Source organism: Candoia aspera, chromosome 9 (assembly GCF_035149785.1).
Source record: "Candoia aspera isolate rCanAsp1 chromosome 9, rCanAsp1.hap2, whole genome shotgun sequence".
NCBI classification, from domain to species: Eukaryota; Metazoa; Chordata; class Lepidosauria; order Squamata; family Boidae; genus Candoia; species Candoia aspera.
Window position 1 is genome coordinate 23,888,275 of NC_086161.1, and position 22,359 is coordinate 23,910,633.

General features: G+C 47.5%; 1 protein-coding gene and 1 long non-coding RNA gene across 2 annotated transcripts; both read left to right on the forward strand.

Moving 5' to 3' along the window:
• The first annotated feature begins 545 nt into the window (after positions 1 to 545).
• On the forward strand, positions 546 to 20,201 carry RASSF2 (Ras association domain family member 2). Its single transcript, XM_063310995.1, has 10 exons — positions 546 to 664; positions 2,436 to 2,511; positions 4,091 to 4,242; positions 7,161 to 7,249; positions 12,057 to 12,217; positions 12,976 to 13,077; positions 14,052 to 14,103; positions 15,360 to 15,481; positions 16,318 to 16,415; positions 17,897 to 20,201. Exons 1-10 carry the CDS (start codon positions 606 to 608, stop codon positions 17,964 to 17,966), a joined length of 981 nt encoding a protein of 326 aa, XP_063167065.1. The 5' UTR covers positions 546 to 605; the 3' UTR covers positions 17,967 to 20,201.
• Positions 20,202 to 20,266: 65 nt separating this feature from the next.
• On the forward strand, positions 20,267 to 22,079 carry LOC134502524 (uncharacterized). The gene is made up of 2 exons (XR_010068457.1): positions 20,267 to 21,353; positions 21,486 to 22,079. It is a non-coding gene; the product is annotated as an uncharacterized LOC134502524 (long non-coding RNA).
• The last annotated feature ends 280 nt before the right edge of the window (positions 22,080 to 22,359 follow it).

A 22,359-nucleotide genomic window follows, 5' to 3' on the forward strand; every position in this document is an offset into this window, starting at 1 on the left:
CCCTTAAAGCTAGCAGAGATGCGTTTGAAATTTCAGAAGCCCAGCAGAAAGTCCTAATGAGTCCTCCAGTGCTCCTGGGCTAAGGATTCAGTCATCTATGGGCTCTGACTCAGTCTGAGACATTCACCATCTTTTGGAGGTAACCCTTCAAGGGTATAACCGTTGGATCCTCTGCTCTGTCTGCCTGTCTTGAATATAGTGATTGCTGGGTTTGTGTTTAAGGCTTGGCTATCACTGCCTGCTTTCCTTGGCACAGCATTCCTCTGTGTTTCATGCTTAAAATGCTTAAAATAACCTCCAGGCAACAGAAGCATTTGCAAGATCGGAAGCTTTCGCCAAAATGACCAAAAGAGCACAGCAGCATCACAGTGCAAGCTCTGCCCCTTTTGCACCTGCCTCTGATGCTTCTTAAGGGCCCTCGCTCTTCTCCTGCACTTTTGGATTTTGCTGTCGATCCACACACACCAAAAATGATCTGGACTTTGTCGTTGCATTAAGTAACCTCTGGACCCCAAGGTTCTTTGCCCCTTTTTAAGAAAGGGGAAAAAAACAGGTTTTTTTTTTGTCTTTCAACCCAGGGCCGTGTTCCTCATGCCATTCTCAGGATGGAGTATCTCAGCGAGAGCTCTCTGGTCCCTTGTGGGCAAGACAAATACATCTCAAAGTAAGTCACTCCGTGGCTGTCTCCCTGGGTGAGTCTGTGGGAGGCTCTTAGAGAAAAAGGGCACCAGGGTAACAGCAGGCAAGGGTCAAAGCAGGCACGATGGCAAGCTCAGGAGGGTGATCAAAGCCCCACCCCTTTTCCTCATCTGTCAATCTTCCATGCGTATGCAAATGGGCGGGGCTTGGATCATGCTGCCGTGTCCGTCATCTTCCCTGTTCTGACCTCCCCATCCAGGCCAACAATTGGTGGGCACATTTCCTTGAACAGAAAATGAGCAACATATTGTAGGGCTAAAAAAATGGTTGGGTCCCCCCTGGCATGTCTGCATGAGGGGTCAAAAAAGTCAACATGGCAGCCTCAACCATACAATGGAAGCTCACCTCCTTTTTGCACACCTTGTGGGTCTCAATGTATGTCAGAGAGGGGCAGGATTTCAGTGACATGGTTGTGACTGCCCTGTTGACTTTTTTGACACAGACCCGCTCGGATGCCCCTGGTTTTTGTGTTGTGGCAACCTCCTCCTAATCGCCTGAAGATACACACCAGGCCTTTCGGCATCAGACAGGCATTTCCATGCAAGACATCTGAAAACCACTGGCTGAGTGTAAGGGGAACAAAACAGAAGTATAGAATTGTAACGGGAAAGAGCTGTTAAATCAAAACACTGTATTTACAAACAAGCACATATCCTGGTCTGAAAGATTAAGATGAATTGGCTCACTGCGGACGGTCTTGCATCACCAAAGAAGGCTGACCGTTTTTCTCTTGATCCCTGTAGGTGTGTCTGAATGGTATGAAATGAATTGGACTGTTGTGTTGCTTATACAGTTGTGCAAGCAACATGTCTGTGGGGCTCTTTGCCCCAGACAGTTCCCTTAGACCACTCTTCCTGTCTTACCTGCCCATTTAAATCTGACCTGGCTGAAATCACTGACTGAAATCACTATTTTTGCAGATTCCTTTAATAAAAACAAATTGAGGAGGAAGCTGGCATGCTGTACTCTAAAGCAGAGTACCATCTCTAGCACTACAGTATGTTGATTTGTGGTCGTGTTTTGAACCATACAATCTCCCCCTCAGATCCCAGAGAGCATCCTGGGGGTCCAGTTCAATTTTGGTCAGGGTGTGCACTGTGGCCAGTTGTGGCCAGCATGGCAGCCCTTTTGTGAGCGTGAACCCCACCCGTTCTCAAAATTCCCAGTGTGCTCCTGACCCCACAGGGCAGGCCACTGAGGACCCCATTGGGGGACCCAGCTAATTCTGGGTTGTGCATCAAAAGGCAGAGCAGCGACTAGTGGGGAGGGGAAGCCCGTGTGCAAGACTGCGGCTACATTCAGACAGGACCCTTAACTCGGTAACTAAGTTCACCTGTTTTCTGCATTCATACAATACATTGATGCCTAAGTGAACCAAACAGGCTGGGTGCACAAAAAGAGAACAAAAACCAGGTGAATCCTAACCCAGTTAGCAAGGTGTGGAAATGCAGTCTGCTAAACATTTAATCTAGTTAAGCGCGTTATGCGACCCCCACCATTTTTTTTCCTGTAGCAGAATTTCTGTTTTGCATTTAACATCCAGGGACCCCAAATACATGCCATGCTCTCTCTGCTAGAAGGTTCTTGGTCCCTGCCATTGGGGCGTGGGTTGTGTGAATAGATCTTGTGTGTAGCTAGAGAAGAGAGTCCCCATCTGTGGTTAGAGAAACAGTGGCCCCCAAATATGGCCGCCCACCTGCTTTCTTCTAACTCTTCTTCCCTCTCCATTCTTCCAGGAATGAGCTTCTGCTACTCTTGAAGACGTACAACTTGTACTATGAAGGTCAAAACCTGCAGCTTCGGCACCGAGAGGTAGGAAATGGATCCTCTCCCCCAGTCCCCAAAGGGCAAGATATTAGGAGTGGAGGAGCATTTGCTGCATGAGTAAAGGAAATGCAGTTCTGAATTCAGGTGCAGCCTGATGGTCCAGGGATCACCTTATTGTTGTATTCATCCAGACAGCATCAGTAGCTGAAGCAACTTCCACAGATTCTGCAAGCCCATCAGAACTTTCCTACGGAGCAGGGTTTCTCAACCTCGGCAACTTTAAGGTGTGTGGACTTCAACTCCCAGAATTCCCCAGCCAGCCATTGGACTGGCTTTATCTGAGCTATAGAATATGCTCCTGATTTTTCACTTCAGCCCCATTTCTAACTTTTCCATTCAGAGTTTTGTTATTTTTCAAATGATATGGGAGTTGGCTGGCTGGGGAATTCTGGGAGTTGAAGTCTGTACATTTTAAAGTTGCCAGGGTTGAGAAACACTGCTGTATAGGCATTGCCCCGCATCATCTTCTTTGCCCTTTTGCACTTTCTCTTAATTGCTTGGAGCAATTGGGGGGGGGTAGTTCCTTATGCAGTTTGCTAGGCTTGGGGGAGGCACAACCGTAGTTTCCAGCCTCCAAGGCCTTTCCTTGCTGGGGTTTTGCTTGACTTTGCAGGAGAGGATGCATGTTCAGCCTGTGGCAGCTGGCGGCCGTTTGCCTTTCCTCACCTAGGCCCTGCTGTGGGATGCTCCCCACCGCCACTTCTAGGAGGAATCAACATTGGGGTTGTTCAGGAATGGCACCCCCAAAAGTAGGGGGAGCTTCATTGCTCTTTTAATGTTAACTTTACACTTAGGGGTGTTCAAGCACTTGGAGCTCTCTGAAGGAGGAGTTCTCTGCAACCTTGATAATTGGCTCTTTAAATACTTTAACTGAAGTTTAACAGACGGTTAAGGTTTGGCAAATCGGGCATGAAGACTGCAGAAAGCACTGAAGCCAAGCTTATGCTATTCTAACCTCTCCCCACAATTTTGGGAGTTCAATAGGCATACCTTCCTAAAACAAGAATTAGACATTACTGAACAAAATGGTGGGCTACCTTTCGCTGGTATTGACCAAGTCTGACTGCAGAACTGAAACTGGCAGGGGCCAGGGGGGCAAAATGGCAGGGGGATGCTCAGAGATGCTTCTCTGTGCGTGTTGTGGCACCAAGCCACACTGACGCAGACCACCTTATGGCTTAGCGTGTGGCGTGAATTCATGGTGCTTTGTAAGGATTCGTTTAGGGCCAGATATGTTGTTGGTGTGCAAGCGATGGTGGTTTATTCCATAAACCAGGCGTCTCTTCAACTTTGGTCACCTGAGGGTCACAGTGTATTTTGAAGGTCTATTCAAAACCAGGCGGTCTAGAGTCACATGGGTGCAGCTTTGGGGAGTTTCATGGGACAGAATGGTCATCTTAAGCCCTGCAAAGCTTCTAACACCTCTTTCCTCCTGGGCCTTTTGGAAACTAAAAAAAGACAAAGGGATCTTTCTTAAAACGTTGGTTCCACTGGGCCACTGTTCTTTCCTGCTGCCAGCTGGTTTCTGCTCTTTCACAAGGCTCTTTCTCTTTCCTCCATGTAGGAAGAAGGAGAGCTGATTGTGGAGGGCCTGCTGAACATCTCCTGGGGCCTGTGCAGGCCGATCCGCTTGCAGATGCAGGACGACAACCAGCGCATCCGCCCCCCTCCTTCCTCCTCCTCCTGGCACTCTGGCTGCAACCTGGGTGCCCACGGGTCAGTACACCCTCTTGTGCAGGCGGCCCATGTGTGTGTGCCCATATTAGTCATGGCCTGTGCCCAGAGAGAAAGGCTAATGGCAGGTTGCAGGCAAATGCGTGCAACCCATTTCTAATGGCTCTTTTGTTCAAAGAGAAGCTGTTGGAACGAGCAGCTGTTTTCTGCTCCAGATCCCCCTTCCAGCTGCTGCTCCCCCCCACCCGGCATTGAATTTGCTTTTCTCAAAGGTAAACGTGCTCCTAAAACCCTGCTGGGAGGGGTAAGGGGAATTTGGGACTTTGGGGGAACTGGAAGACCGCGTGGGCCTCTGCCCCCCGCCCCTCCCTGCCTTTCTCAAGCGATCACATCCTTTTTTCCAAACCCTTCTTTTGATACAAGAGTCGTTGGGGATTCCTAGCACAGACATGGGGAGGTCCATTATGGGGCCTGGACTGAGATCCGTGGTTGAAGGGATTGCACTGGCAGCCTGGCCTTTTTGGAGGGGCAGCTTTGCATGGAAAATTCCCCCAGCCTGCAGTTATAATCCCTTGTGAGATAACATATAATTCTTGTTTGTGTATTTTAATTTTCCTGTGCAATTGTTTTGGCTTCAAGATGACCTTCCTGTAATCTTTGAGTTAAATAAGGGTTTAGACTGGAGGAACTGGGACTAAAGGGAAGGGCAAACTGAATTTTAAAATATTGCCACATGGGAATTACAGTGCCGATTCCTGGAATATTTGGTTGGAGTGGGAATTGGATTTTGTTCAGGAGTTAGGTTCAGCTCGATTGGCCTTGATGCACTTAACCTTCGAATGAGATTGGGATTATTCAGAGTTTTATCCCAAACTCTCACATCCCCTCCCTCCCTCCCTCCCCTCCCTCCTTCCTTCCCTCCTTCCCTCCCTCCCTCCCTTTCTTCCTCTTTCTATCCTTCCCTCCCTCCCTTTCTTCCTCTTTCTATCCTTCCCTCCCCCCCCCTTCCTTCCTCATTTGAATTTCACAGCAACATTCATCCGGGTACAAAGTCCAGTTCATCTGTGCTTGCAGCTGCCCAGATTATAGTTTTAAATCCTAAATGGCTGCACTATCCTAGGATCGATTTCTCAGGCTTGGTCTCCAGGATGCTGTCATCAAAATGAACATAGATTCCTTGGAAATTGACAGCTAAACAATGGAAAGTCATTCTCAGTGCCCTTCTTACTGCAAAGAGACCAGCCTTTCAACACTGGAAAGAAAGTTTTGGCCCAATAAATCAGTGGATTGAAGACCTAATATTGCTACTTGGTACTTATGGATGAGTTAGTTAGAGATGTAGATTATGTCTGGACGATTACCATGAAATATGGTCATCCTTTACTGAAAATTTTATGTAAAACTTCATATATATAAGTGAAGTGTGTGTGTGTGTGTGTGGTTGTAATTGTCCATCAAGTCAAGTGTTGACTCCTGGTGGCCTACATGACACGTCCTTGCAGTTTCTAGGCAGCATTTTCAGAAGTCGTTTAGCAACACCTCCTTCCCAGGGCTGAGGGAGAGGGACTGGCCCAAGGTCTCCCAGCTGGCTTCGTGCCCAAGGTGGGACTAGAACTCACGGTTTCCCTGCTCCTGGCCCAGCACCTTCATCACTTGATTAGACTGACTCTCACATTGACTCTGAGTCATACTTGACTCCTGGTGATCTACATGGACCAGTCCCTGCAGTTTTCTAGGCAGAATTTTTGGAAGAGGTTGCTGTGACCTTCTTCCTAGGGCTGAGAAAGAGGGGCTGGCCCAAGGTCACACAGTTGGATTTATGCCTAAAGTGGGACTAGAACTCACGGTCTCCATGTTCCTGGTCTAGCTTCCTTCATCATGAGACCAAACTGGCTCCCATTCGTTCATTCTTATATGTGTATGTGTGTGTATATTAATATTAACAGGAAATTAATGTCATTTCCTTGAATGCAAGTTCTTGTATTTATTTGTTTATTTATTCATTCATTCTTCAAATTTAGTCACCGCCCATCTCATGCAGGGATAATTTAATTATCCCCAAAATGCTGCTAGGTTGAGATTTTGATAATGTGAAAATGTAGCTATCAGGTTAAAGGTGCATTGTCAAGATTGTCTTCAGAAGTCTGAAATATTTATTTAGTTATTTAATCAGTTTATATGGTTGCCCGTCTCGCAATAGCGACTCTGGGTGGCTAACCTAGGGTTAAAAATACACACACACATCATAATATAATATCCATTCTGGCAACTGAGAACAACACACATCCTAGAATCCTAGGGTTGGAAGGGACCTTGGGGGTCTTCTGGTCCAGCCACCCGCCCAGGGCAGGAATCCTCCGACCATTCTGGACAAATGGTTCTGCAACCTTTTCTTGAAACCTTCCTAGTGATGGAGCCCCCGTGACTGCAGGAGGCAGCTGTTCCATTGCCTCATACTTCTCACAATCAGGAAATTCCTCCTCCTTTCAGCAGATGGCACCTCAGTCTCATGGATCCAATTAATCTCCTACCCCCTATTTCTGGAATTTGGCATGCCTGCTGGAAATCTGGAGCTTGACTTGACTGTGTAAATGACTCTTACTGCAGAGTCCGGGTGAGGTGGCAGAGCAGCTTGTCGTCAATGAGGGAGTCCAGTCCTGTAAAACAGAAGACTCGAACGTTACATCCCGATTTCTTTCTCCTGCCCTTTCCTCCTTGAGCACCGAACGTCGCCCTCCTTGCAGACTTGTGGTCACCTACGCAGGGCTTCCGTAATGGAGCTCCCTGTTCCAGCCTTCCTTCTTCCCACCTGGTAGCTTCAACCCCGACTGATGGGCGAAAAGGTCTTTGACTGCTTGGCATCTCTAATGAGAATTACTTGCCTCGTAAGCCTTGAAAAAGTCCTGCCGTTTACTTCCTACCCCCCTGAGTCTTTACTGCTTTCTCTCTTTCATCCCCAGGTCTGTCATTAAACCTACAACCTTGCCTGATATTCAGGTCACAGATGCCGAGCCCCCATCGGAAGGGGACGGGGCTGATGCGAGAACGGGTAAGATCGGAAGGGATGCTGCTGGTGCTCAGACCAAGGGGTGGATGAAAGAAATAAGCTCCTTTTGGGGTTCTCTTTACATTATTTCAGTAAGAATAAAAAATAATATTTACGCATTTACCTGTTAGATTTATATCCTGCCTTTCCTTTAGCTTAAGGCATACAGAGCATAGTCCCTCCTCCTATTCTTCCCTGATTGATTGATTATGTGCCATCAAGTCATTTTTGACTCCTAGTGACCACATAGATGTATCTTCTCCATGGCCCCAAGCTGGTCCTTCTGGTCTTCCAATGGTGCCCCCATCGCCACTGAAACTGAGTCCACCCCCTTGCTGCTGGTCGTCCTCCTCTTCTCCTCTTTCCTTCCACCTTTCCCAGCATCAGAGCCTTCTCCAGAAAGCTGGGTCTTTGCATGATGTGCCCCAAGTAGGAGTTTGCAAGACCAGCACTAGAAACTAAGCTTCTACACACACACACACACACACACATCTGGCACCCAGGGATGTGAAGGAATCAGCTTGGCTTCCCTTCCGCTTGGCAACAGAGTCCTCCTTTCTTGAAATGGGGCACAACAAAAGTCATTGTTAGTCTGAGTTGCCATGGCTGCCCTTCCTGTTTAAGAAAGCAGGACAGCTGCTCAGGAGCTTTGGTGTTTAAAAAGGCTGTGGTTTCTTTGCCATCAGAATTACAGTTTTTCTTTAAAAAAAAATAAGCAAACAGCTCATTGCAGATCTTGGATGAGGCACCCCCTTTTGTGAGCATGAAACAGCAGTGTGTTTGGACTTCCAGGGATTTTAATGTACTTGCAGGCTTTTCAGCTGTGCTGAATGTGTTTGTGTGTGTGCAGAGGACCTATTATAATATCATTTGAGCATTTGTCTCCCACCTAGGCCTTCCTGTTCCAGAAAGTTGCTTTCTCCCACCTGGACACCAGCCCTTAGACAACCCCCATCTCAGCTTTTGGGAGCCCTTCCCCCACCATCCCCCAGATGCTCTGGTGAAGCATTTGCAAAACGAAAGCCACACATTTTCCCCCTTGGCTCCCCCAAAGGCAAAGTTTTGCCCCAGCCACTGGGGAGCCACAGAATGAATGATGCTGTGCTGCACATGGCCTGAAGGTTGCACATTTGCACCCCAACATCCATAGGGCTATGGTTCCTGTGGTGGCACTACACAAACGGGGAAGAAATTGAGGTTTGGCTGCAGGGCGGAGCGCACTTATCTTACCATCCACTGACAGTTGCTTATAACTTCCTCTTCTTGCTTCCTCTGACGTTTATCAAATTAACGACACGGGCCCTGGAGTCAAAGGGCTGTTGCCAAAACATCAAATGTAGGAAGGTGTGAATTGCAAATTGCAGCGTAAGTCACACACGCTCTAAAATCAGAGAAAGGTGTGAGAACCAGATCTGAGCCGATTCATGTTTAAACCCTTCCTTTCTCATTCTCCAGAGGTTTTTTTTCCCCATTTTGTTACTTGGCCACTTTGCATTAAGGGAAGGGCCAAGGCCATCTGAAGAAAGATATCCGCTCAGAGGGAAGGGCAGTGAAGACGTGCATGGCGTTTCTCTCTGAACAGCCTGAAAAAGGTCGTCTACTTGAATCCACACTACAGATTCAACCCTAAACCCGACTGAAAAAACAGCATGCTTTTCTCAACTCAATTCACTATATTGTGGTTTAATGCAGTGGCCTGGTTCCTTGTCAGCCCTTTGAGGTAGGCCAGGTCAAATAACAGCCACTGTAACTGAGTCCATCCACCTTGCGGCTGGTTGTCCTCTGCTTGAAATGTTCTATTTCTAGAATAACTGAATCTTGGAAGCTTCTCCAAAGCTTTCCCTGCTCCTGTTCAAGTCCCACAAAGTCAAGGTGGGGCCAATCCGAGCCTCTTTCTCACGCTCTCTGCTTTTCCAGGGCTGAGCAATTGTTTCCCCTCACCTCCCACCTCTTCAAGGCCGGAGCTAAATTCCTCTGCATTCCCACAGCACCTGCAGCAGCAGCAGCGTTACAAAAGAGCCAGCCACGCCTTCACCTGTGGTATGAGCCCAGCCTCTCAGCTCTGGTTCTGCCGCCTGAAATCCAAAAAGGCTCCACATCATCTGCCCAGAGAACCTGCGCGAGTGGACCAGGGGCCTTGGGGCTTTGCTTGGCCGAGGCTCCCCAAATCGCACCGTTATCAGAAGAGGAAGGAAGCCACAGGGGTGTGCCAGGCTCTTTCATGGTCCCTTTTTCTGTTCCCTTTTGCTGGCAGGGTGCAGGGAAGAGGATCTGGCTTTGGGCAGAATGACCTGGGACCTGCCTCCCCACTCCCAGGGCACTGGGGAAGGAAGCCAACGTGATGGCACGGAGGAGTCTCCATCCAGGAGTTGGGCAATGGGTCCTCTGAAGGGACCCAGAGATACCGAGTACCCTCTTAGGGTTGATGCCTTGAGAAGGGACGCTTTGGGTCATTTTGCAGGCGTTGCGTTAGAGGCCACTGAAGCGCCCCAGCCTTGCAGGTGACCTTGCTCCCAAAGCTGAGCCTGCAGCCAACATCATGGAAGGAATGCTGGTTGCAGCCCCCGTTTCAATCTTCTTGGTGGTGTCCAGAGTGACCTTGATGGAGATAGGCAGGAATGGGTACCTAGGCAAAAGGGCCAAAACATTCTTAGGGATGATGTTTGGAAGCGGCTCAGGCAGACGCCTCCCGGTGCTCTGGGGAACAAGAAGGGGAGGGGGCCCGGCGCAGTCAGACCTGCACGGTTCTGTTCTTCTAGCCCATCTCTAGAAAGGGAGCGTGAGCCTTCCTGTGGAGTTGATTTTCCAGTCTGCTTCTTAACCTGGCGGGGCTGACAGATGTCAAGAGGAAGAGGGCTGCGGGGAGGGCCCCAGGCGCCCCCCCCCATGGCTTTGGATTGGTCTTGCTTCGTTTTCGATTCAACTGTGGTCTGAAACGGAGCTGCCCAGGAGGGACGGCCCCTGGCACGATCTCCGATCAAAAGGAAAGGCTGCGAGGAGGCAATTAAAAACGGATTAGGAGGAATTTCATTATATTTGGGAGCTGCGCCAGAAATCCGACAGGAGCTCCAGGAAAGTTCTCCAGTGGCGGAATACAACTCTATTAAAAAGCTGTTGGATTAGAGACGTCCGCCCCCCCCCCCCATTCAGTCCGGAAGGGGGCCGAGCCGGTCAGCCTGGCAGAAGCAGAAGATCCCTTTTCAGGTGGGGGGCTTTGCTGCTGCGCCAGGAGCTGCGTCCCCACAAAGAGACCAAACCAGGCTAAATTACCCACATTAATAGCGTCGTGCTTGTCATGCTAACAGGGCGGTGTGGTGGTTGAGGGTATCATGGGCATCAGGGAGCCCCACGTTCAAGTGCACCCCAGAAGACCTGCTAATCATGGAATGAGAGGAAGGTCACTTTGGGCCAGTTGCTCTCAGGCATGCCTACCTCGCAGGGTTGTGGGGGAAAATAAGAGGGAAGGCTGCGTATGCTGCCTTGAACTTTCGAATGAAAGGCGGGATAGAAAACGGACAAATCATAAACCATTTTCTTATTTTCTATCTTTTTTCTTTTTTTTCATTTTTTCATACTTTTATTGTATTGGAAAATTCTTATAAAAATATATAAAAAAACACATGTAAGCAAAATAAGTTTGGAAAGGCACAACAAAAAGCAGGTTGTCCCTTTTTGATTTCAAAATATTGCCCCCCCCCCGCTTTTTAATTTCAGTGATTAGAAAACAGTCCACCAATAATTCCAGGAGCGGCATCTCTTTCCCCAAAATTTCACTGTCCAGTGGCAAAAAATAAATGAAACCTCCTGGGCTGTAAAATTGCAAGGGAACCGTTAAACGACCTGGAAAGCTGAAAGAGGACAGAAGTGTAATCCGAGGCATTTTTCGGGTTTCTGCAGAGATCTGACGGTGGCGCAGTAGCCAAAACGGCGTCTGTGAATTTCATCTCACAATAGTGGCGCCGCTCCAGGCCACAAACAGAGCGTGGGACGCCGCTGCGGAGCGGCCTTGGCGATGGTCAGAGAGCCGCGGGGAAGATTTTGTAGGCCTGATGAATTCCAGCATAATTTAATTGCATTTCCAGGGAACAGTTAGCTCACATTAATTCAGCCTGCTTTCTGTCTGCTTTGCGTTGGCTGCTTTTTGCTATTCCCCTTTACCCCTGAACAGTGAAATCAGGTCCTAGAGAGCGCTGGGTGGCAAATCTCCTTTTGCAGATGACACACGCAACCCTCTGCCCATGAAACACGATCTTTGTTGGTGCTGGACAGCGTCTTTTTCGGCGGAAGACGGTGACAGCGAAGAGCTGACTCCTGTCCGTAAAAGGCGTCCTTTCATCAGAGAGGCTCTCGTGGCTCACGATGGGTCCTAAAACGTTTCTCTTCCTTCAGAAGGAAAACAAGTGAACATTATCTCTGCGTGTGTGTGTGTGTGTGTGCACTGCTTTATATGTCTTTGTTCCATTCATATGTAGACCAAGTATCCCAATGTCTTTTTTTTTTTAAATGCACAATTTGAAGTGTTCCATTTGGCAGAGGTGTTGGGGGGGCTGTGCAGATGATGAAGATGATCATCATAATTTATTAAATATATACGCCAGCTGACTCTCAGCAACTCCGATCAGTGAGGGTTGCAGCGTCGTGACAATAACTCCATCCCTGGTTTGCAGGCATTGCTCACACCCATAGAAGGGATGGGGCGTGCATCACCCCGGTGCAGCCCTGTTTTTGACCCTTTATGAACGCCTCCAATCCTGCAGAAGCCTCTGGCGTTTGTATTCTTTTAACGTGTCTTTAAAACTCTATGTTCCAGATGACAAAGAACTCAAAACACAACCGGAAGAGGTGCCCCAACTGATGCGGACACGGAGCGATGTTGGGGTGCGCCGCAGAGGGAACCTTCGCACCCCCAGCGAACAACGGCGGATCAAGCGCCATCGCTTCTCCATCAACGGGCATTTCTACAACCACAAAGTGAGCCTCCCGGGGCTGGGGGGGGGGCGGGGGGATCTCTTCAGAAAGCCAGGCAAGAAGATCTGAGGCGGCCAAGAAGGTCCTCAGACAGTGAATGGAACTCCACGTGGCTGTTTGCTCAGGAGCAAGTTTCAAATGAAGGCATAAAAGGGTGACTGAAGATGACTCTTCCCCCTTCATTATTTTAAGTCGCATAGATTAACTGCATACAACTTTTATGCATCAAGGAAATAGTAAATGCTGATGATCAGAAGATGCAATTTGGTCATTTAAGAGCACCAAAGTAATTGTGAAGTTCACTCTGTCTACAGCTACTTCCCCCAATTTCTCAACTCCTGTAATTCCTCAAGAGGAAGTTAGGAATGGCAAACTTAATGTTTGCTCTCTGGTTCGTCTGATAAAAGTTCATCTTTTGGGTCCCACTTTAATTCCAGCAAATTGTGGGCAACCACCCATTAGCTGCATTCACACCATGCCTTAGACTGGGCTCAAATGGACTCAGGCAATTTGTGGGAACTCAGCCATGATCCTACCAGGTTGAGTAAACTGAACCAATTGTGTGAAATCATAACACGGAGCATGTTCTTTGAATTCTACCTTGGTGTTTGGTTAACTTGGCATTAGGGTTAATCATACTGTGAGAACTCAGTCCTTTAATCTAACATTGTAATTATCCTCATCACAAAAGTCTCAGCCTGTCCCTTGCCTGATTCTTCAAGTCAGCCCTGTTTTCTCCTCCTCTCTGTTCCCTTCCTCAGACCTCAGTGTTCACGCCAGCCTACGGCTCCATCACGAACGTCCGTATCAACAGCACCATGACAACGCCACAAGTTCTGAAGCTGCTGCTCAACAAATTTAAGGCATGTTTTGTTCTGATTCTGATTGGTTTCTGCTGCAGGTGAGGTCAGGGCTGGGCCAGCCTTCTTGCCTAGGGTACAAAATTCAAACCTCAGCTTCTCTCTCTCAATGGTTCCTTCCTCTACTTGATACACCTATGCAGGTGCTGTTTTTAAGGCTTCATCACAGGGGCATTCGGGGGAGGGTGTCCAAGAAGTCAAGATGGTGGCCACAAATCTGTGATCATTGCATCATTGTGGATGCCATCTTGATTTTTTTTACAGCCCCGCTTGATCAGGAGGGCAGTGTTCTCTCAGCCTCTTTTATTTATATATTTATTTATTATTCAAATTTTGCTACCGCCCATCTCCCCCAAAAGAGGGACTCTGGGCGGTTTACAATAAAATTAAAACCATAATAATAAACAATTAAGATCCTATAAAATCCAAGAGGCTAGAAAATTCTAATCAGGTGGGAGGGGCTCTAAGGCGCGAGCCAACCCCATGAATGGCTGCCCACCTTCCTGCCCCATGCAAGATGGCAGAACCAGGTTTTCAGGGCCCTCCTGAAGGTCGGAAGTGAAGGGGCCTGCCTCACTTCTGGGGACAAGGTGTTCCAAAGGTCGGGGGCCACTGCAGAGAAGGCCCGCCTCCTGGATCCCACTGCAGCATGCCCTCTCTGCCTGACCGGGTGGGGCGGGTTGATGTTGTGGGGATGAAACGGTCTCTTCTCTCCATAACGATCATTCACACTGGCCTCCAACCTCCAGGCCTGTATCACCGGGCTGAATCAGGGCGGTGAGTTTTTCTGCAGAGCCATGAAAGCAACTCAACACCATCAAGTTGTATTTTTGTCCCAAAGATTGATGGGTTCATCTTGAATTCATTAGCAAGGGGACTCAGTCTTGGCTTGTTTGGAACAAGAAGCATTTCTGGAGGTGGATTGGAGAGCTTGCTGCATGCATGGATAACCAATGCTCTCTTTTTCCTTTTTTCAGATTGAAAACTCAGCAGAAGAATTTGCTTTGTACATTGTACACACCAGTGGAGGTGAGAAGGACATTGTTTTGTCCTGCTGTGGAAGGGCTTCTGTGCAGGTCTGCAAGCTTTTTTGACCCACGGCCCTCTCTTGGGCCTCACTCCAATGAGCAGTTGGGTGGCATCAGGTCAAAGACATTTGTAGGGGCAGAACAAATATTAACGTTAAATCCATTAAATGGTTTAGTTTTTATCAGTGTTTCTCAACCTTGGCAACTTGAAGATGTGTGGACTTCAACTCCCAGAATTCTGAGAGTTGAAGTCCACACATCTTCAAGTTGCCAAGGTTGGAAAACACTGGTTTATGTAGTTGTTCCCACATTCTGACATGTTAATAAGCACTGCTTAATCACAAAATTTGGAGGTACAGTGGAGGCCACATCTGATTATTTCTGAGGCCACTGGTTTGTGAGAAGTGCATATTAAAAGAAAAAGCTAGAACTAACTTCCCCCGATGCAAAGAACTGTGCTTGGCACTCTCAGCATGACCCTATTTTTGTTTTTTGCTTTTTACCTTGAATAGCAGGCCATCTGCTTTTAGAACTCCCACAATTTCCAAAATGTGCCCAGAAGATGGGGGCTATTCTTCAGAAAACAGCTCCCAAATGATCACTTTTTGGTAGAGTGGACGTCACAGTTCCTTGAACCCAGTTCTTTCCAGGACTATATTAAAATGAATGGCTGGCTAGCCCCATTTCTTCTAGAGGGTGATGCAGACACCATTGCAGTTTCAAGAGATGGCCCATGTATGTCTCCCAGCCAAATTAAGCATTGGAAAGACATGAGATTCCAGAAGACCGTGGCAGTCTTATGCAAAGGTGAACAGAAAAAACATAGATCATTTCACTGAGGTATTTTGATTGAAGAAGTCCATTAAAGAAAGAGGTCCATAAGAAAGGTGGAAGGAGAAAGAAGAGGATGACCTCTAGCAAAGTGGATAGACTCAAATACAACAGAGGTGGTTGCACTGTTGGAAGACTAAAGGACCAAGTTGGGGACAGATCATCCTGGAGAAGGTCTATCTATGTGGACACCAGAAATTGACACCTACAGTGGCCCACAATCACTCTGGTTGTGGAAAGACTTGGGATACTTCCTGGGGATCCAACAGGTGGTGCATTGTCATGCATCCTGTGCAACCCTGGAGAAGTTTCTTGAACCACATAGTAGAGAAGGCCATTTTCTTGTTATCTCTCCTGTTGGTAGAAATGAGTTGTCCTTGGGGTCTGGGATCCCAACCCTTACCTTTAATTCCCTGTTTCCTGCAGAAAAGCAGAAGCTCAGGGTCACTGATTACCCACTGATCGCTCGGATTCTGCAGGGGCCGTGTGAACAGGTTTCCAAGGTTTTTCTGATGGAGAAGGACCAGGTGGAAGAAGTCACATATGATGTGAGTTGTTCTGTGGTGGGAATCCATTTTTTGCTTAAAATATAGAGATGCTATCTCCATGTGCAGCATCTTTGGAGAAGGGAAGTTCTGGGCCCCACCACTGAAACCTCTCCTGGGCTCTCTTTCGAAAATCCCCATGTCTCCATGGGACAGCTGTGCACCTATCTTTGTATTTATTTCTCATTATCTGTATTAATAATTCACTCATTTATTAATAAGTTCATTCTCTCAGTATCCCAGAAGGAAGCTATCAATAACCATAATGGTTTAAGTGCTTTACTGTTTCACAAGAATGTTTTCCATTTTATATAAGTCTATTTTCAGAACCATTTTGAGGTCTTGCCACTATATTTATTTCAGGGGCTGCATATTCTTATTTTCCCCTTTTCCCGGCCCAGTTTCAGGCCATGGAACCTTCTCATTCAAACTTTAAAGAACTGGGCGTTTAACTATATCTTAGCACAATCCATCCCATTGGTTTGTTGCAGGGGAAGAGTGGAGAAAGGGTGCTGTCTATACCCTTTCGGGTTCTGGAGGAAGTGTGAGATATAGAGGTCCATGTGCTTCATTCCCTCAAGTAGAGATGGGACTCGGTGCTTCAGAAATAGCACTGAGCAGTGAAATGGCCCTCCATTGTCCCACCATTAGCCTTTCTTTGTTGCTGTGGTGCTTAAGTGGGACCATCACACTTCACCACAGAATAGAGTGTGGAGCTCTGCTCTGCTCCTGTACAGAAATAGCCCACCAAACTGTTCCTGGGATTCTGTGAGATTTGCAGGAGCTGGGTCTTCCCCAACCATCTGTCTCACTTTTCCATACTTTGTGTGTTCATGCAGGTTGCTCAGTATATTAAATTTGAAATGCCTGTTCTAAAAAGCTTTATCCAAAAACTTGAAGAGGAGGAAGACCGGGAAGTGAAGAAATTAAGGCACAAGTAAGTTCTTCCTTAGAGGGACACGGTGGCGCTGTGGGTTAAACCGCTGAGCTGCTGAGCTTGCCAATTGGAAGGTCGGTGGTTCGAATCCGCATGACGGGGTGAGCTCCCGTTGCTAGTCCCAGCTCCTGCCCACCTAGCAGTTCGAAAACATGCAAATGTGAGTAGATTAATAGGTACCGCTTCGGCAGGCAGGTAACGGCGTTCCGTTTAGTCATGCCGGCCACGTGACCACGGAAGTGTCTACGGACAAACGCCGGCTCTTCAGCTTTGAAACGGAGATGAGCACCGCCCCCTAGAGTTGGACGCGACTGGACTTAATGACAAGGGAAACCTTTACCTTTACCTAAGTTCTTCCTTTCCTGGGAACTAGCACCAGGAAAGGGAGTTTCTAGGAATCTTCTAGTTTCTAGTAACCTTCTACTCTGCGGATTAGAAGGTCTTGGTGACAAGATGCTGCTTTTGTTGAAATGGCCTCCTCCTGGAGATGCCTCCATGCGTGATGCAGGAAGTGCCTTGCCTTCCCAAACCCTCTAGCACGTGGACTCAAAGTGAGTCTCAGTGAACTCTGTGCGGCCTTTTTAAGTAATTTTGCCTAAAATTACAGGTTTAGTTCCTGCTCCATAAAGCCACCTCGAGAGTGCAGGGACTCTGTTTTCTTTACTAAGAATGGGGAGCAGGCCCGCAACTAGGGTCTGTGTCACCTGGGGCAAAAATGGATTCCACACCCATTTTGGCACCCCCCCAGTGCTCATTTTGACACCCCCCCCAGCATGGTGCCCGGGGCACATGCCCCGCTTGCCCACCCCCCAGTTGAGGCCCTGATGGGAGAATATTCTCTGTGTTCTGAAGTCTACCAAAATACAAGCAGTTAATGGTACCCACCATAGCCTCTCCCCACTAGCAAGGTTACCTTGTCCTGGTTCAGTAGCTGCCATGATTGACCACAGTGCAGAGCCAGTAGGGTGGGATCTGGTTGTTGTAGGATGTGCTGTCAAAGGGGTAAGGAGAGGCAACCAGAAGTGGGGGAGTCGTTGAAGTGTTGGATGGTGGTTGAAGAGACCCAGGTTGAAGACCATCCTCAGCCATGGGAGGTTATTGAGTGAGTTGGGCCCAGTCACACACCTTCAGTCTAACCTACATCACTATTGTTGTATGGAGACACATTTGAAGGAGGCAGAACCTTCCACTTTGGGGGAAAAGGTAGGATCCAAAAATGGAAGGACGGGCAGGGGTCAAGCATATCCATAAATGTCCCTGGTTTCGCTCCAAGATCTAATAGTGGCTCCAAAAACAAAGACAAGAGATGCCATCTATCTTCTGGAAAGAAGAACATAAATATAGAGAAGGAAGCACAGAAACCTTGGTGTTTTATTCAGGAAGGCAGCCATTTCCATTCCCTCCCTCCCTTGATTGGTCCAGTGGTCACTTCCTTTTAGCTGCTGTAAATTGGTACGTCTTCTCTTTTGGATCTCTCTAAGGTATTCTGTCCTGCGTATAATGATTGAGCAACGATTAGAAGAGATCGTTGAAGGCCCAGCAACAATGTAAAGGTTTGATTTGGGAGACTGCAGCCTCCTGGCCCTCCCACTCCCCAGCCAGGCACCTGGGAAACAGATTTCCTGAAGAAGACTTGTTTACATGCTCTTATGGACAAGGATGTCTCTTCCTCCTGGAATGGAGTTGAATGAGAACCGCTTCGACCACTGTATTTGCTCCTTCTCCCTTTAACAACAGTGAACTCAGTGGAGGATCTGGGGAGATGGGGAGGATGCCTTTCAGCACCGGTGTTGAAAACAGGACATCTCCATGTCAGTTCTTCTTGAGCTGCTGCTGGTACTAGATGATCACCCTTGGAACCAGGCCTGCTGGAGGAGAAGGCTTCCAGATGTCTTCCAGATGTTTCCTCCACAGAGCAATGCTTACCTTCTCAAATCCTTCAAAAATTTTGGCCAGCATTGGGGAGGGTGTGGTTTTGGGAGTGTGGGGAGGAAATGCCCTTCACTTGACTTCTCTGGCTTGGCAGTAGCAAGTATGGACCTGGGTGGAGATAAAGGATTTAAATGCTTTGGAGTTCCCCCAGGACGGCCTAACCTTGTCCATCCCTCCTCATCCAACCATCCAGGTCTGGCCTTGCCTTTGATCATCTCTGTCTCTCGCTCCCGCCATGCCCATTGCCAAGTCTGTAGGGGCTGTGTTGGGTCTGGCCGAACTCCTGACCTGGCCCCAGCCTTCTTGTGTCTTCTGCTGAACTGAGCCTTGTCCTTCTGTCCACCTTTTGAGCCTTGAACCATAGCTTCTCTAAAGCAGCCTCAGAGATGAGGTTGCCTGCCCAGCACAGGAAACCTGCTCAGTTTTTCTAGTTCAGCAGTCAAGACTCCCCAGATGGGCATGGAATGTAGAACCTCCAGAAAACAAAAACTCCTCTCTTGCCCTTCCTTTTTGCCTAAACTTTTCTCCAAGCAGTTACTTGTTTGTTTTCTTCTTCCCACATTCACTTGCTATCCTTCAGTGCTTTACTGTGATATGGTACTCATTTTGTCCCAAGTTTGTGAATGTCCAGAATATGTGGGTATGCAGGTGGTGTTGGCTGCTGAGAGCTGGGCTCAGGAACTGACTCTTTGCAAGTCCTTGCAGGGAGGGGGCTTCTTGCAGGACCATAGCTCTTCTGCTGCACTGCTTTTCATAAATCCAAAAGCTGTGCTGTGGCGTCTCAGCCCAACAGGGGCCATGTGACCTTGGAGGTCCTTATGTTCCTGTTGACTTTGGCCAGGCTCTGGATGCTCTTTGCTGCCACAGACTGTGTAAATCTGTGGGCAGGGACAACAGTGTGGGGCAATAGATAACTAAGCATGCCTAGTGCTGGCATTTTGAAAGTATCCCCTGCTCCTTAAATGCCACATATGGGTGCTTCTCAGGAATGCCAAAGTTCTGCACAGTGGCTGGGTTCACACAGAATGCCAATCTAGGCTAGGAGTTTAGGTTGCTTGTGGTTCAACTTGTGGGAACCTGGCCATTGTCTTAGCATATTGTGTGAACGAAACCATGACATGTAGTCATAACATGGTTTATGTTTTGGGCATTGCATGAGATATGAACTCAATATTCTTTTGACCTGGATTTAGCGCTGTGTGTGAATTAAGCCATTAAGTGACTGGCTATCAACCCACCTTTCTCACTGAGTACCTCCCCAAATGTTTTGGACTGTAACTTGTGTGAACATAGGATGCGATCTTCCACTGAGTTAGATCATGGATCTTTGGTGGAGATCATCAGCACTGACTGGAAGCAACCCTCCAGAGAGCTGGAATCTTTCAGATCCTCCTGGAGACACCACAGATTGAATCTGGGACCTTCTCTTTGCAAAGCAGGTACACTCAGTGTTGGCCAGGCTGGGTGAGGAAGATGACTGTTGTAGTCCAATACACTGGAGTGCATCAATTTTATGAAGGCCATATGGAGCAAGGAAATGGGGTGTGTGTGTTAAATATGCAAACCCCATTAATTGATATTTAAAAGAAAAAAAGGATAGTTGATTTAGTTAAAAAGATGAGCTGTAATGGGGTAGCAAAAACAACAGATGTTTCAGAAACTATAACAACTGTTGTTCATTCTCATCTACTTCTGTGGGACTTCTTTGGCCTTCCTTGAGATCTGACGTGACGTGCACCCAAAATAAAAGTTGACTAGAAGCATTATTTTCAAAGCTCTTTCCCAATGTTATGCCCAGGGTTATTGCAACAGACTCCGTAGAAATCCATTCTTGCATTTCCAGAGTAGTAATGAAAAGGATAGGGATGCGGTGGTGCTGCGGGTTAAACCGCTGAGCTGCTGAGCTTGCCGATCAGAAGGTCGGTGGTTCGAATCCGCGTGACGGGGTGAGCTCCAGTTGCTAGTCCCAGCTCCTGCCAACCTAGCAGTTCGAAAACATGCAAATATGAGTAGATTAATAGGTACCGCTTCGGTGGGCAGGTAACGGCGTTCCGTTTAGTCATGCCAGCCACATGACCACGGAAGTGTCTACGGACAAACGCCGGCTCTTCGGCTTTGAAACGGAGATGAGCACCGCCCCCTAGAGTCAGACACGACTTAATGTCAAGGGAAACCTTTACCTTTACTAATGAAAAGGAGGAAGACCTGTTCCCATCTTTTTCTGAAAAGCTCTTTTTCACATCATCCTGGAAGGGGGCAGTTTGGAGCAGAGAAGGAAAGATGGGTATTTGTTACTTTCTGCTTGCAGCACTTTCTCCTGAGATATTTCTTTCCTTCAAGGACAGGAGCAGGGTGAAGATCTAGGTGTGCGTTCAATGATTCATCTGGAAGGCTGCTGGGGGAGAGGAATTGGCACCAAAGCGGACTCTGGAAAGAAGTTCCTTGCCCACTTCTCCCCTCTCCACTGCTTTGTGCCAACAAAATTTTTGCTACTCCTGTTTACACAGAAAGGAGTGTTGCAGGTTCAGTTTGGACATTTTTGACTCCTGCATACTCCTTTCACTGTTTAGGCCAGTGTTTCTCAAACTGGGCGACTTTAAGACATGTGGACTTCAACTCCCAGAATTCCCCGGCCAGCCCAGCACAGCTGGCTGGGGAATTCTGGGAGTTGAAGTCCACATGTTTTAAAGTTGCCCAGTTTGAGAAATGCTGGTTTAGACCATTCCTCCAGAATGAATCTCCTTCAAAGGGGTTATTTTTTTAAGGACTGCAATATTCTTCAAGATGAATTCACCAGGAAATGTCCCAGGGGTGTCTGGTGGGTGCGTGTCTCAAAAGGCACAAGGGTGTGGCTGCAGATTTTTGGTATCTCCTCTCCCATGGACAGCCCTGGACAGTCCCACCGAAGCCACTAGATTCTTGTCCAAAAAAATGCACTGTGAGCCGCATGTCTTGCTATTTTTCTCGCTAACCTCCTAACACCACTTTACTCCTAAATTGCACTAGGTTGATTGTGGAAATTTTTGAAAAACCCCCCCAATCTTTTCTATGTTTAGTATTATATATAATACTAAATTGCATGTCTTTCTATGTCTTCTCGCTAACCTCCTAATATCACTTTACTCCTAATTGCACTAGGTTGATTGTGGAAATTTTTGAAAAACCTCAATCTTTTCTATTCTTTTTAGCAATACATACATATATACTATGCACACACACACACACACACTGCAATACACACGCATGCACAGACATAGAATTTTAGGAGTAAAGTGATGTTAAGAGTAAAGTGATAGTGTGTGTGCGTGTGTGTGTGTATAAATACACACACACACACACACATACATACACATATATATGCCAAATATCACATGCACAGGAAAGTAACAGCAATAATTTATACAGAAATGTTATTTCTTTCCTGGAGAGATTTAAGAACGAAGCAGCACAAACGAAACTTGGTGTCTTTCAAGGGAACAGTTTGGAAGTGACTCCAAACGTGCTCCTTTCCAATCTGAATAGCACAAAGCTATCTGTAGCTACAGTTGTGGTCCATGCGCTCTTTTTAGTCAAAATACGCACTCGTGTCTTTGGTTTCATTTAGTTTAGGTCTGGAGATAATGTGTATTGGGAAATGGGGCGAACATTTTTTTTTAAAAATGTGTGTTGTCTGGCGTATGAAGAGCTGCTGTGTCTCACATTCTTAATAAAGTGACCATTTGGCAGTGCAAAGCCGGCTCGGCATTGTTTCGAGGGAGGGTTTCCTGCACAGCTCGGTGCGCATGTTTAATGACTGTCCGCTGAGTGTGTGAATTGGCTTCGGTGGTGTTGTCTTGGAGCCACATCAGAGTTCGGACGCAACGTGTGTGAGGACTCCACTGCCCTAATTCTGCAGTTGTCAAGTGGTAAAACATGAACACCAGGCTGTATCTTTTTTCTGAAACCTCTCCTGGCTGTGTTCCTGCTGGAAATTCATAGCTTGGTGGAGGGTGTTGGGTGTGAATGTGCGAGC